At 40.9% G+C, this 13,341-nt stretch overlaps 1 protein-coding gene across 1 annotated transcript; it reads right to left on the bottom strand.

Annotated features, from left to right (window-relative positions):
* Positions 1-246: 246 nt before the first annotated feature.
* Smp_095250 (hypothetical protein) lies at positions 247-931 on the bottom strand (the record flags this gene model as incomplete). Its single annotated transcript, XM_018792802.1, has 1 exon — positions 247-931. One exon carries the CDS (start codon positions 929-931, stop codon positions 395-397), a length of 537 nt encoding a protein of 178 aa, XP_018644417.1. The 3' UTR covers positions 247-394.
* Between the last annotated feature and the right edge of the window lie 12,410 nt (positions 932-13,341).

Genomic DNA, 13,341 nt, shown 5'->3' with positions numbered 1-13,341 from the left:
ATTTCCCGACGCTGAGATTAGTTGGAAAATCTAGTTACCGAAATAACACATTCGACCACACTATTCAGCATACCAGTAGTTTTATGGAGAAAATATTATAAATGATTACATAGTTTACTAATTAATAAACTATTTAATATCACCTGTATCAATTCACTAGCTATTCGGTAATCCGGAGAACTTTGTAATACTTATTTTGTCAGGCCGAATGTCTCATTCCCGAAGGATCAACGTCAAAAAACAAGATATCCTCAAAATCAATATACTTTACGATAAAATATAAGCTACACCTAAACATCTGTTAACAGGCATTGGCAGACTAAGTAATGTTGATGACTAACCTCACCGTTCAGAAGAATAATCAGAATTCTCATCAGAAAAGTGGTGCTTCGATTTATAATTCATTTGGAGGATTAACATGCTTATTTTCGTATGGTAGGTCCAAGACTCCGTTATAGTGCATTCGGACAGCAGGGGTTATACACGAGGTTTCTGGTACTTTGGCTCCAAAATAGTCTTTATTAAAAAAGAGTTCATCACGAGGCACTCTATCGTATACTGGGATGTAAAGATCAGGATTCTTTGCCACACAAACAATGCTGTAGCCAATCATGAGAACCACGCCCATCCCGACTAGTGTTGAAAGATATGTAACCGGATAATTTTCAACAAGCCAATTAAACGTTCCACCTTGATGTGCTGTAGAACTCAGTCGGTGGGGAGAAACAAAAAGTCCACGTCTGCAGCATGCCAACAGAGATAACCTGGATAAACTCATGACCAAACTTTCTCTGCTTAAGTGAGAACCAGTGCAATGAGTAGTTATGTGCTTAGGAAAAACTGCAAACGCCGTTCGCCAATTGCTAAACTGCCTATTTTTATCTACCGCTACTATTTGTCTTCGAAGGTCAAAGTCAAGATGGCGAGCCATACCACATTTTTCAATGGGTCAATGATGGATATGAAAATTGTGTATTGATAAATCATCAGATGATACATTATGTCTAGAATATCATGTCTGCCGTTAAAGCGACTTTACAAGTAGGATTGGTGTGTTGGGTTATGTCCGTAGCTGTAAATAAGTCCCCGAAATCAATAGCTCTGTAACTCTTCGACATTGGTTTCAGTGGACTCACCTGGCTGAAGGCGCTCGGTCACTCATTCGCACCAGAACACGAGTGGTAACGCTGTGCTCAACTTCTCCTAAAACCTCTAGACAGTTTGGATTAGTCAATTCCCGATATATTGATAACCTACCAAATATATCTTTGAACATTTTCGCTCCTGAACTTATATTTCACTGAATGAGTACGTTTCAACTATAAGTGTTACCACTTGAAGATACGACCAGTATACTAGTTTTACAACTATTAACCAGTAACATCTATATTCGAATCGTCCTCCAATTAGTTAATACCAGAACTCAGATGCGAAGAGGTAGGAATGATATATTTGATACGCTATCATATATCGAGAAGCGGTTACTCTAATCTGGCTAGTGAACGTAGGAGCTGCTTCCCACGCTGAGTCGTAACGTGATCTGGTGCGGATACATGACGGAACGCCTTCATTTAAACAAGTCCACTTAAAACAATGTGGTCAGCAACCAATGTCGAACACTTAAAGAGCTATTGATTTTGGGGAATTATTTACAGCTACAGACCACCCCCCTTAGTAAGGTATTGATGACCCTAAGACGTGGCCAGCCAGATCGGTAAACACTCTTCTGATAGCTTGCTATGTTTAGCAGCGTCTGGTCGTCTTTCCCTACACTAAGGGACCATGAAGTACAATATGGTAAGAAGGAGACAAAGTACAATGAAAATTTCGGCTCCTTGTGAAACTTCGTCGTTCTTTTCCAGCCGTCCTAAAAAGAAAAAAATAGAACGTGTGAGTGCATGTCGAAATACACGTACTTGCGTAAGGGCACAATGTGAGCGGAAAAAAACAAATAAACTGATACGCCTGCGGCAGCGTAAAAGCGATTGTAAAAAAAACGGGTTTTTTTGTTTTTTTTGTACGTAAAAAAATATATACGCTCATAAGTAAAAAAATGTTTTTGTTATTTTTGGAATAAATATATAAAACTGAGCATATTAAAAAAATTCTTTTTTTATAATAAATAATGCAAAGGGAATTCTAAGTAAAGTTTGTGTTCTACCTGCGTTAGTCGTTTAAATGTTCTGGAAATCTTACTGTTCTTCCAGAACGCGTTGTCTTAAGTTTATTTTCCGACGTTGACGAAGTATCAAGGTGTGTGTCGGCTGTCGGGTGGGGTACTACAGGTGTATGAACCGTTTCGTTCGACGGTACCGAAGGAAAATCGACGTAGCTAGGGTTTTCTTCTAAGTACGCTGCTTTTAAACGATCGATACTGATGCTATCGTTCGTGCCATTCTTATCGACTACATAGTACTTAGGTTCACGTTAAAGAACTTTGAAGGGTCCTTCGTATGCTGATTCGAGAGGTCGTCGATGTAAGTCTCGACGAGCGAAGACGTGTGTACTATGTCGTAAGTCAGGATGAACGAAAACATAAGCTGATTGAGGTCGAGTGTGAGCAGGTTTAACTGAACGCATTGCGTTTGTAAGCCTGCTCGTGTAAGAGTTTAGATCCGCGTTCAATGAAGAAGACGAAGGATCCACGAATTCTCCTGGGAGTCGGAGTGTCGTCCCGTAAACGAGTTGAGATGCGTTGTATCCAATGTCAGCATTCACTGCATTGCGGATACCTAGCAAGACGAGTGGAAGAGCGTCTGTCCACTGTGAAACGTTTGTAGCTGATAGTGAAGCTTTAAGTTGTCGATGAAAACGTTCTACCAACCCGTTTGCTTGTGGATGGTAGGTGGTCGTTCGGAAGCGCGTGATTCCTAATAGTGAGGTCAGACAACGGAAAAGTCCGCGGTCTGTAGTGATGGTTGAAGGGCAGCCGAAATTCGCTACCCATCGTTCGACGAAAGCGCGAGCCACTGTTTCAGCGGCAATGTCCTTAATAGGTACTGCTTCTGGCCATCGAGTAAAACGGTCTACGCATGTTAAGAGATATGAGTATCCGTTTGAATCGGGTAAGGGTCCTACCAAATCCAGATGAACATGGTCGAATAGAGCATCAGGCTTTTAAAGAGCCTAAGGGACATTTGTTGTGTCGAATAACCTTAGATTTCTGACAGCTTACACAGGAGCGTGCCCACTCACTCACGTTTTTATTCATACCAGGCCAGCAAAACCTTTCGTCTATAAGCTTGATGGATGCACGAACACCTGGATGAGAAAGATTGTGCAACGTATTGAAGACGTTGCGACGGTAATGTTTTGGTACGATTGGGCGATCCCTACCTGTAGATGTGTCACATAGTAAGGTTTCCCTACCTGTTCCCATCTGCTCAATGCGCAGTTCAAGGGGTGTTGAAGATAACTCGTGCTGAAGATCAATGTCTTCTTTTTGAAGCTGAGAGAGCTTAAGAAGGTCGATTCCCTGAAAACTGTTCAAGGAACTTATTCGAGACAAGGCGTCTGCGACTACATTGTTTGCTCCAGAAATGTGTCTTATATCTGAAGTAAACTGCGAAATGTAGTCGAGTTGTCGAGACTCTCGCGGTGAGTACTTATCTGAAGATGAACTTAAAGAGATGATAAGAGGTTTGTGATCGGTGAAAAGTGTGAATTCTCCTCCTTCGATGGAATGTTGGAAATGCCGTACAGCACAATACATAGCTAGGAGTTCCCTACCGAACGTGCTGTACCTAGATTCCGCGTCTAGCAACCGTCTCGAGAATAATCCTAAAGGTTGCCATGAGTTGTTAACCCATTGTTGTAAGACTCCTCCGATTGCTGAGTCGGATGCGTCTACGGCGACACTAATGGGCGCTTGAGTGTCCTGATGAGCAAGCAGGGTTGCCTAAGCGATGTGTTCCTCAACTGCGGAGAATGTTTTACGAGCGGTGTCGTCTAGATTAATCGATTTCTCATTTTCACGAAGTTGGTCGGTTAACGGTTTCATAAGGGACGCGCATTTAGGTATGAACCGTCTATAGAAACTCACAAGGCCGTTAAAAGTGCGCAACTGCTTAACCGTGGTCGGTTCTGGGTAATCCAGAATGGCCGCCACTTTGCTCCTAAGGGGTCGGATGCCTTGGGCATCAATAGCGGGTCCTAGGAAGTCTAAGGAGTTGGTTCCGATTTGGCATTTCTGAATGTTTACAGTAATGCCATGCCTTTGGAGTCGATCGAAAACAATGTCCAGATGCTTGAGATGTGATTCTCTGTCCGGACTTGCTATTAGACAGTCATCAACATACGCATGTACGAAGTTGAGACCTCGGAAGACGTCGTCTATGAACCTTTGGAAGGTTCGAGCCGCATTTCTTAGGCCGAAAGTCATCCGTAAGAATTCGTAGAGGCCGAAAGGAGTGATGATGGTGGTTTTCAGAATGTCGTCAGTTGCCATATGTACTTGGTTGTAAGCTTTAACTAAGTCGATTTTCGAAAAGACAGTTGTACCTTTCAAGGTAGCTGTCAAATCGTGAATTTGGGGCAACGGGTAACGATCGGGAATGGTTTTAGCATTCAGACGCCGATAATCACCAATTGGACGCCAATCATTGCTGTCCTTTTTAGGGACCATGTTCAAGGGAGATGACCAAGGGCTATTTGATGGTCGGATTATCCCTAGGTCTATCATGTGGTCGAATTCGTTTTTAGCCAACCTAAGCTTTTCGGGAGCGAGTCGGCGGGCTTTCGAGAATACAGGTGGTCCTGTAGACGAGATGTGATGTGTAACATTGCTGGTTACACATGGCAATTTCGGTTGCGGTTGACGTATCCCGAGTATTTATCGAGTAATGGTTGATATAATGGGTCTATGGCGTGCTTGATTGTGACTGGAGATAATCTGCAACCAGGAAAAGGAGTTGAGCAAACGGATAGCTTAGTGTTTCCGTCTATTAGCTTTCGTAAGCTTGTGTCGATTAGTAGATTGTGGTATTATAACAGGTCTATACCAATGATTGGCATAGAGACATCTGCAACCACGAAAATCCAGTGGATGGGTTTGCGTAAACCCACGTTAAGGTAGACGTACCTTTTACCGTATGTAGCAATCGGCTTTCCGTTTGCCGCCTGTAAACTTAAAACAGACTCGTGAAGTCCGTCGTTGGAATTCGCTGGAAGAACGTTAACTTCTGCGTCCGTGATATATAACTGACGGCTGTGTTCGCCGGCTGCGGTTGCCGTTGCAGGGTCTCCTGCAATTTCTGGAAGACTTACCATACTGGTTATGATACCAGCACCAGTCGGGATTATCTGTCTCTCGTGTTCGAGAGACAGATCGCCTACGTGAGACACTTCTACGCGGGAATTTTGACCGACTACGGTCATTACGAAATCTAAGATATCGTGTTAGTGTGTCCGGCTATGTCAGTTGGGGTCGAGTGAGGTTTTTCTTTGACGGAAAAATCTTCGGCGCTAGTCGATTTCGTAATTTCTAAAATGCGATCAGCAGATGCAGCTAGTTCGTCTGCGGCGTTGTTTTGAAACGAGACGAGAACTGCTTGCACCTGTTTTGGGAGTTTGGATAAGAAGAGCTGTTTAAATAGGCCATCGTCGAACGTTCTTCGACCTATAACTTCTCTCATCTTTAACAACATGTCTGTCGCCGAACCATGTTGCGGGTCGATATTGTTAAGGATTTGATCCAACTGTTGTCGATCGGTTAGATCTCCGCGTTTTAGAATCGACCGTTTAAGTGTTTCGTAAGGTTCCGGAACATCACTAGTAAACATATTAGGTGTTAAGTACCTGTTGAATTCGCGCGGTAGTGCCTTGACCACCGCGAGGAATTGTGAGTGCGAGTCTATGATGCCGTGGCCGTTAAAGTCGGCTTCTGCGTAGCAGAACCAGGCTTCGATATTATCAGGCCAAAAGGGAGTTAACTGAATCGAGGATGGGAGAATAGTTTTTGACCTAAATGCCTTGAGTGTCTGTTCCGTCATAGTATTGTTAGAACGAAAAATATATAATTAAAATACATCCGAAAAACTTGAAAAAAAGGTATACCACAATATATGAAAATCAAATAAAGAAAAATAATGAATGATGAAGTTCCAAAAAGGAACAAACTCACAGTTTATTGGCTTGGTGTACCAGATCACGTCGACTTCACCACTGAAGATACGACCAGTATACTAGTTTTACAACTATTAACCAGTAACATCTATATTCGAATCGTCCCCCAATTAGTTAAAACCAGAAGTCAGATGCGAAGAGGTAGGAATGATATATTTGGTACGTTATCAATATATCGAGAAGCGGTTACTCTAATCTGGCTAGTGAAACGTAGGAGCTGCTTCCCACGCTGAGTCGTAACGTGATCTGGTGCGGATACATGACGGAACGCCTTCATTTAAACAAGTCCACTTAAAACAATGTGGTCAGCAACCAATGTCGAACACTTAAAGAGCTATTGATTTTGGGGAGTTATTTACAGCTACACACTTAAAATTCTGTAAAACTCCTAATACTTTTGGTATCTTCATGTATTTTGGTAGAATAATTGCGATAGTACTTTAGACAAAGTTGATTTGACAGCGAAGAACAATGTGTAATGTGAACTGCGAGAGTTTCGTGAAATCATCCTTTTACCTGGGGTTGAGTTTTAGTTTTTATATCTTTTTTGTCTTAATTTGAAGCACGACCAATTTGCGTGAATATTTGTTATGAGGGAAGTTTTTACTGATTTATGTTAAAATATTCTTTCGAATTTCGGACGATGTTCCTGTAGGTTATGTATTTTGGTTGCAGTACAAGTGAAATCAGTAAACATCAGTTGTTCAGTTTTCTCCATCCAACTCGTGAGCGCGCTTTTTGAACGGGAAGTCCAGTTCGATTGTGATTTGCATTTCTTAAACTTCTGCTGTGTCTTTACGGAACAAAAGTACCATTTCTGATCTAAAGAATCTATTTCGAGCTATACGTTCGGTAGATTACTTATTTTTTGAGTTTCACCCAACTTAATAGTTAACTGTGATTTTGCCTCAGCTTACTATTCAGTTTCTTCTCATTTTTTCAAGTAAAGGCTAATTTCAGCTTATGGTAACCCGTTTTAGTGTACTGTGTTTCTTTTACCTGGCCTATGCACTCTGTTTGTATTTATAAGACAGTTTATATCAAAATAGTCATGAAAAAGTCATGCAAATGACCTGGATGCCGTTTCGCTGTTACATCTGGCATGCAGTGCAACAACCTCAAAGGTTGGTTCAATGAAACGTGCACAGATCTCACAGCAACTGCCTACAACAGACTCAACAAGTCGGACCTTAGGTGGGTATGTTGTACGTGCAGCATGGACGCTGTAGTTTTCCTGAGTGTCATCATCGCCCTATTGACAGGTCTGCGAAACGAGTTGTCTGGAAACTTGGTAGATGACAGTCATACAATAGGTAAACAAATGAGGACTCTCAGTGTAAACAAGGAGAGGGATGCCGACAGGTCTACTATATATGGAGCAGGTAATTGCACTAGTGATGACATGCTGAGACTTATCGCCATCATAACGTTGACAGTAATAGACTCTCTCAACAAACTCGGGTCTCCCAGCATAGAGTCCTTGAGTGCAACGATGGTTCCCGAAAACTCTGTAGATGATTGAACCCACGTTAACAGAGTTAAGAAGGACCATGCGTCACCGTGTAAGCTGAACATCCCAAGTATTGTACCGAAATCAACTGGTGACTTGGCCGCACAGTCTACCCCCAAGACTGTCCGTCAGGTCATCATAGAGCCTAGGAACCAGAAACGCGCTTCGATCTCCAAACAACAAGGTGTCGAACCTGAATGCACTAGAAAGCCTAGGAAATCAATAACTGTTCGTGATGACTCTCTCATAATCATGAGCCTTAAAGACAATCCTGACCTTCCCTTTAGTCTGCAGGACAAAAATGACAGGATTCTCTGGGGAGAATTGGAGAAGCTTGAACTCCTTTGAATAGAGCCTTTGATGGTCACACGGCTCACTCGGGGGAATGGCTCTAACCACCAAAATCACCCGAGGTCACTTCTTGTAACACTCAAGAAAGCTTCCGACGTAGAGGACATCATGCCAGCGAGTCGCTTGCTGAAATCCAATGGGAACGTAAGAATACTGCCTGACACACCGTATTCTGAGAGGAACTCTGGAAGCATTTCGTGCCAATAGACGTCGGTTGCCAACTGGTATCCATATGCATCCGGACAGACCACACGACACCAGGACCAAGCACGAAGGCAAGCTGGAGCTGACAATTCCACTTGTGGACTGTCTTGATCACTAAGAAAACGTGCAAATGACAGGGGCTACCAACTCGGAAAGACTTGTATACGTAGTCTACCTGTCTATTCACGTAAGACGCAGCTTCAACCCTGGTGACACTGCTCAGCGTGATGTTCTCAAACTCGCTAAGTCAAGGCAAACTACCGGAAACTTGGAAGCTGACTCACATCACACCAATTTTCAAAGGAGGTCGACGCAGTGAACCGTTAAGTTACCTACCAGTGGTCGTTCTCTCTATACCACCTAAAATTATGGAGTCCCTGATATACGATGGTATACACAACTACTTATTATCCTTAAAGTTCTTCTCATACCAACAGCATGGTTTCAGGAAGGGTCACTCTTGTATAACCACTCTGCAGTTTAGAAGAGTTTTGTGCTGTTTTAATAGCTCAATTCGGTAGCCAACAATGTACATTAGCTATTGTGATTATGTCGGTTCATGATGTGAATAATATATAACAGCTTCCATAATCACCCTAAATATTGACATGGAATGTATCTGTGAGTTGCTAAGCATGGCTTTGCATTATAGTCCATCTTGAGAACTCTGCATGATGGCAATGGTCTCCGTAGGTACTTCTTAGTGTTCAAGAAGATTCCACAAGGTTCTCCTATCCACGCTATCGAATCCTTTCTTAAAATCAAGGAAGTTGTATACCTAGAGGTCCTTTTCAACTTACTGTCCAACAGCGATCCGAAGTGTCGCGGTTCACTGGGTACGTGATCGACCCATACTAGATCTAGGTTGTCGGTCAGGAATATGATTGCATTCTGAATTTTCTATTCAGGTTCAACAACGCAGTCGAAAACTTTGCTTAATACCGATGGCAATGTGATGTCTTTGCAGTTCTTACACATACGAAGATCATTCGTTGATATTTTGATGTGGTGTCCTTCTTTTCAATCTCTTGGTGTTCGTTCTTCCTCTTAAATCTTTCAACAGAAAATGCACATCACCTTCGCCACTACCCCTTTTTCTGCCTCTAGTGCTTTGTCTGATGAATTGTCTGCTCCTGATATTTCACACCACCTGATTTTTCTGATGGCCCAGCTGATCTGTTTCACTCTTTGTGAGATAGCATCTTTAAGAAGGTTTTTATATTGTGAGTCGACATACAGTAAGTTCTGTAGCTGCGGTCCGCTCAAGAGCTCTTCGCAGTGTTCTCACCTGTTCCAATGAACTTGAGTCCCAGTGAGTGGTCCGCCTTACTTGTTTACGACTGGTCGTTCCGCTGCTACAACTTTCCCCTCAAGCTTCTACTTCGCACCACATACTAACCTATTTACGCCCGTCACTTCTCGAGAAGGAGCATAAGCCACATACCAGCTTGTTCCATCCAAGCATGTCATAGGCAATCCTTTCCAGTTCTTTCCATTTGCGACTCATATTTTTCATATATGCTTTCAATTCTCGGCATGTGTGTTCTTTGACTTCCCTTTTTTACATTCCCCTTCAGCATTGCTAGTTGGCGCTTGCCTCATGATGCAGTCTGGCGATTTCCGTAATGTATGTCCTATCCAATTCCAACATCTTTTCCTAATTTCCTCTTCAGTTGGAAGCTGGTTTGTCCCCTCCCACAGAAGGCTGTTGCTGATGGTTCCCGACCAACGGACGTTCAGTATCTTGTGTAGACAATTGTTTAGGAGTACTTGCACTTTATTCATGATGTCTGTGGTAGTTCTCCAAGTTTCAGCTCCGTTCAGTAAAACTGTCTTTATGTTCGTATTGAAGATTATGACTTTGATGTTGGCTTGCAGACAGTTGTTCTAGGTTGCATATGTTCTTCAATTGTAGGAATGCGGCCCTTGCTTTGCCGATCTTCCCATTCACGTCTGCATCCGATCCTCCTTGTTCATCGATCGTGCTGCTGATCAGGTACATAAAACGTTCCACCTCTTCCACAGTTTCTCCTTCAAGTGTGATAGGGTTGGTGTTTTCTGTTTTGTATTTGAGGATCTTGCCTTTTCCTTGTGCATGATGAGGACTATTGATGCGGAGGCTGCTGTTACACTGTTTCTCTTGATCTGCATTGTTTAAGGTATATGTAATAGAAGAGCTAGGTCATTTGCTAAGTTCAAAGTGTCTAGCTGTATCCAAGCTGTCCATTTTATTCCGTGTTTCCCCTCAGATGTCGAGGTCTTCGTAATTCAGTCAACCACCAGAAGAAAGAGGAAGAGGCAGAGCAAGCAGCCTTGTTTGACTCTGGTTCTCACTTGGAATGCAAGTAATATCACATACGTTTCCCATATTCCCTTCTCCTACATTTTTCTCCACTGTCGTTATCGGACCCTTCACATTTTTCCGATCGTCAACTTAAATTTTCTTCTTCGCAAATTCGTTTACTTTTGTATATTTAGCTTGTCCATTATTTAATGACGAACAAAGAAAAGTCAACCAATAACTTGCTGCTGGAGTAAAAGTCCGATATTCTTGACTTCATTGCTGTTTACTGGTATAACATTCCCTATTTTACCTCATTGAATGGTGAAACTTTGTGTTCAAATGGGACAATCATGAGCCCTTATTGTTTCTTGTCTTGTGTAACAAACGATGAGACAATGTTCTTAATTCTTTGTTCAGACCTCAATATCCAACGACGGTGTGAATAGCCAATCTTAGCAGATTCATGTTATCAAGCTCCGCTTTTTCCGATACCGTACCATGACGGGTCGAAGACATTTAACGTTTGTATGTACCCTCGTTTGGTTTGAGCCTTACAAAATGGACTTGGCAAATAAATAAAAGTTACACTAGAATTTGGATTATTGCCTCCCATGATGAGGGTGGGACTCGATGTATTGACTATTAAGTTACTATAACCATCAAATTATCGTTTTTGACGATAATTTTATTAGTGGCTTTAAGTGACCGAAAAGTTTCAAGGAGCAGATTGTAAGATCCAAACCTAAATTCCAATAGGTCTGGCTTTGGTTGAATAACTAGAGTAAAAGTGTAGCAACGCGTTTCCCAATCGAAATCAGAACAAGGTGTTTTGGGTAACAACGGTTCTAAATTCATCATATATACAAATGTACAAATTTACCTAAACAAATATTACCACACAGTTATTTAACCAAACAATTGTTCCCAGAATAATCAATCTAAATTACAATAAATAGGAAGTTGATAAGAGATTTAAGTAATTTACCGAACGCGCCAAAAAGTAAGTGTTATTCTATCCTTTCTGGATAGATCAAGTAAGATTCCGTTTGAGCGGCTGTTCTATAACACAAGGTGTTTCAGATTCTGGGAAAGCGCTCCAATTTACAACCAAAATGCACGATCCCAGTCAAAATCAAACAACACAATCAAAGAGCGAACAGTCAATATGGCAGCCGCCAGAATAATATCAATTAAAACAAATTCAATACAGTTCAAGAAGAAACATAGAAACTCTATGAGAACGATAGAAAATTATTATAAAAATCAAACGTTACAGTCTCAATTGGCACCAAAAAAGTTAACAATATATACAAATAAAAAAACCATAAAGAAGAAATTGCAGATATATACATGGAGGGATTTTCACTTCAAAATGGATTTTACACAGAGTAACATCTGAAGAGGTGACGTAAACCTTTATTGCCAGTCTATCTCTGGGGAACGTGGTATCTATTTAGTGTTTTGAAAATATTGATGGTGTGTCCAATCGCAATCTAGCCTTTTTATAATAAACCATATTCCGTTTCAAAACGCCTGAGAGCTTTGTGTTTTTAGCAGTGCATGCATTGTCATGCTTCTACATTAAATAACTTTGTGAAATTGAGTTTTTCGACGTTCAGAGTGTTTAAATTGCTTACTTGCCTTTTGGTTATGATTCTCAGTAATTGGAGACCAAGATTATATACTCAACTCATACAGCAATTTACTGTACTAAACTCGAACGCAGTTACTTGGTTTTTGGGAAGTTCAAAGTGTCCGTACTTGTAAAAAGCGTCCAGACTTATTAGGTAATTTATTTATCCACAACCGCATAGCCAACGTTACCGTCGGTATGCTTTATGTTTGTTTGACAGAGGTGGTAGCCAGAGTACGTTGAATTTCCGAGTGATTTTTGAAAGATCATTCACCAGGCTCTCCAAATACGTTTCAATGAAGGTCCTGCAGATCATTTTAGTTTCATAAGAGAAATGGGTACATAACTATCAAACGGAAGATCAAGCGAGAATACGAAACTGGTTTGTTATTTAAGGCATCAAGTGCAATGTAATTATATTTTCATAATTTGTTAAATCTAAAAGGATATTCAGTCAAACTTTTCTCTATTATCATTAAATCCCAAATTTTCATTCTTTGTCATTTTTGAGGTAGTGCTGAACGACAGACATGCTATTTTTCAATCCAAATAACGAAGTAGTAAAATTAAAGTCTCGAGTCCACAAATAATTAGTGAATTTGGACTTGTCAACTCCAATCTATAGTTGAAATAATAAATATAATAACAATTTTCACAACAAATCTTCAATTTTTGGGTCTCAAGAGTGAAATGAAAAATAACCCGAGGATGATAAGACCTCAGAGACTAAAGTAAAAATTATGAACAAACGAAGTTAAGAGTTTGATTGAAACAAATGTATACTCATAAATGAGTAAAAAGAATGGTGCTCAAAATGGTTGTTTGTAGCCAGTTTATTATTTCATATTCTCTTCATAACACTCTTAGTTTATTGTTACCTGAATATTGTTGTGACTTTAAGCTCGGCTAGTTATCATGTGATTTATTCGCCAATCGAAATACGACTTATGCAATCTGAGTACTGTGTTAAACCAATGACGTTCGACTGGTATGAGCAACTTAGCGTCCTTATTAGTCTTTTGTTCTCCTAATCCGTCCAGTCGAGTCCAGAACGTTAATTACAGTTTCCACCAGGCGAACCATTTATTTCAAACATACTTGGTTTATATTTAAGCCAAACAGACCACATCGCACCATAAAATAGGAAATAACATTTATACAATATCAAGCCAAAATGTGGCTGGGAACGCAATTGCTGTAATTAATAAACTGAATATAACTTAAGAACAGTAAATC

The sequence above is a fragment of the Schistosoma mansoni genome (assembly GCF_000237925.1).
Source record: "Schistosoma mansoni, WGS project CABG00000000 data, supercontig 0111, strain Puerto Rico, whole genome shotgun sequence".
Lineage (NCBI taxonomy): Eukaryota > Metazoa > Platyhelminthes > Trematoda > Strigeidida > Schistosomatidae > Schistosoma > Schistosoma mansoni.
The sequence above is the reverse complement of the archived record's forward strand: the minus strand, read 5'-3'. Positions and strand labels throughout refer to the sequence as shown.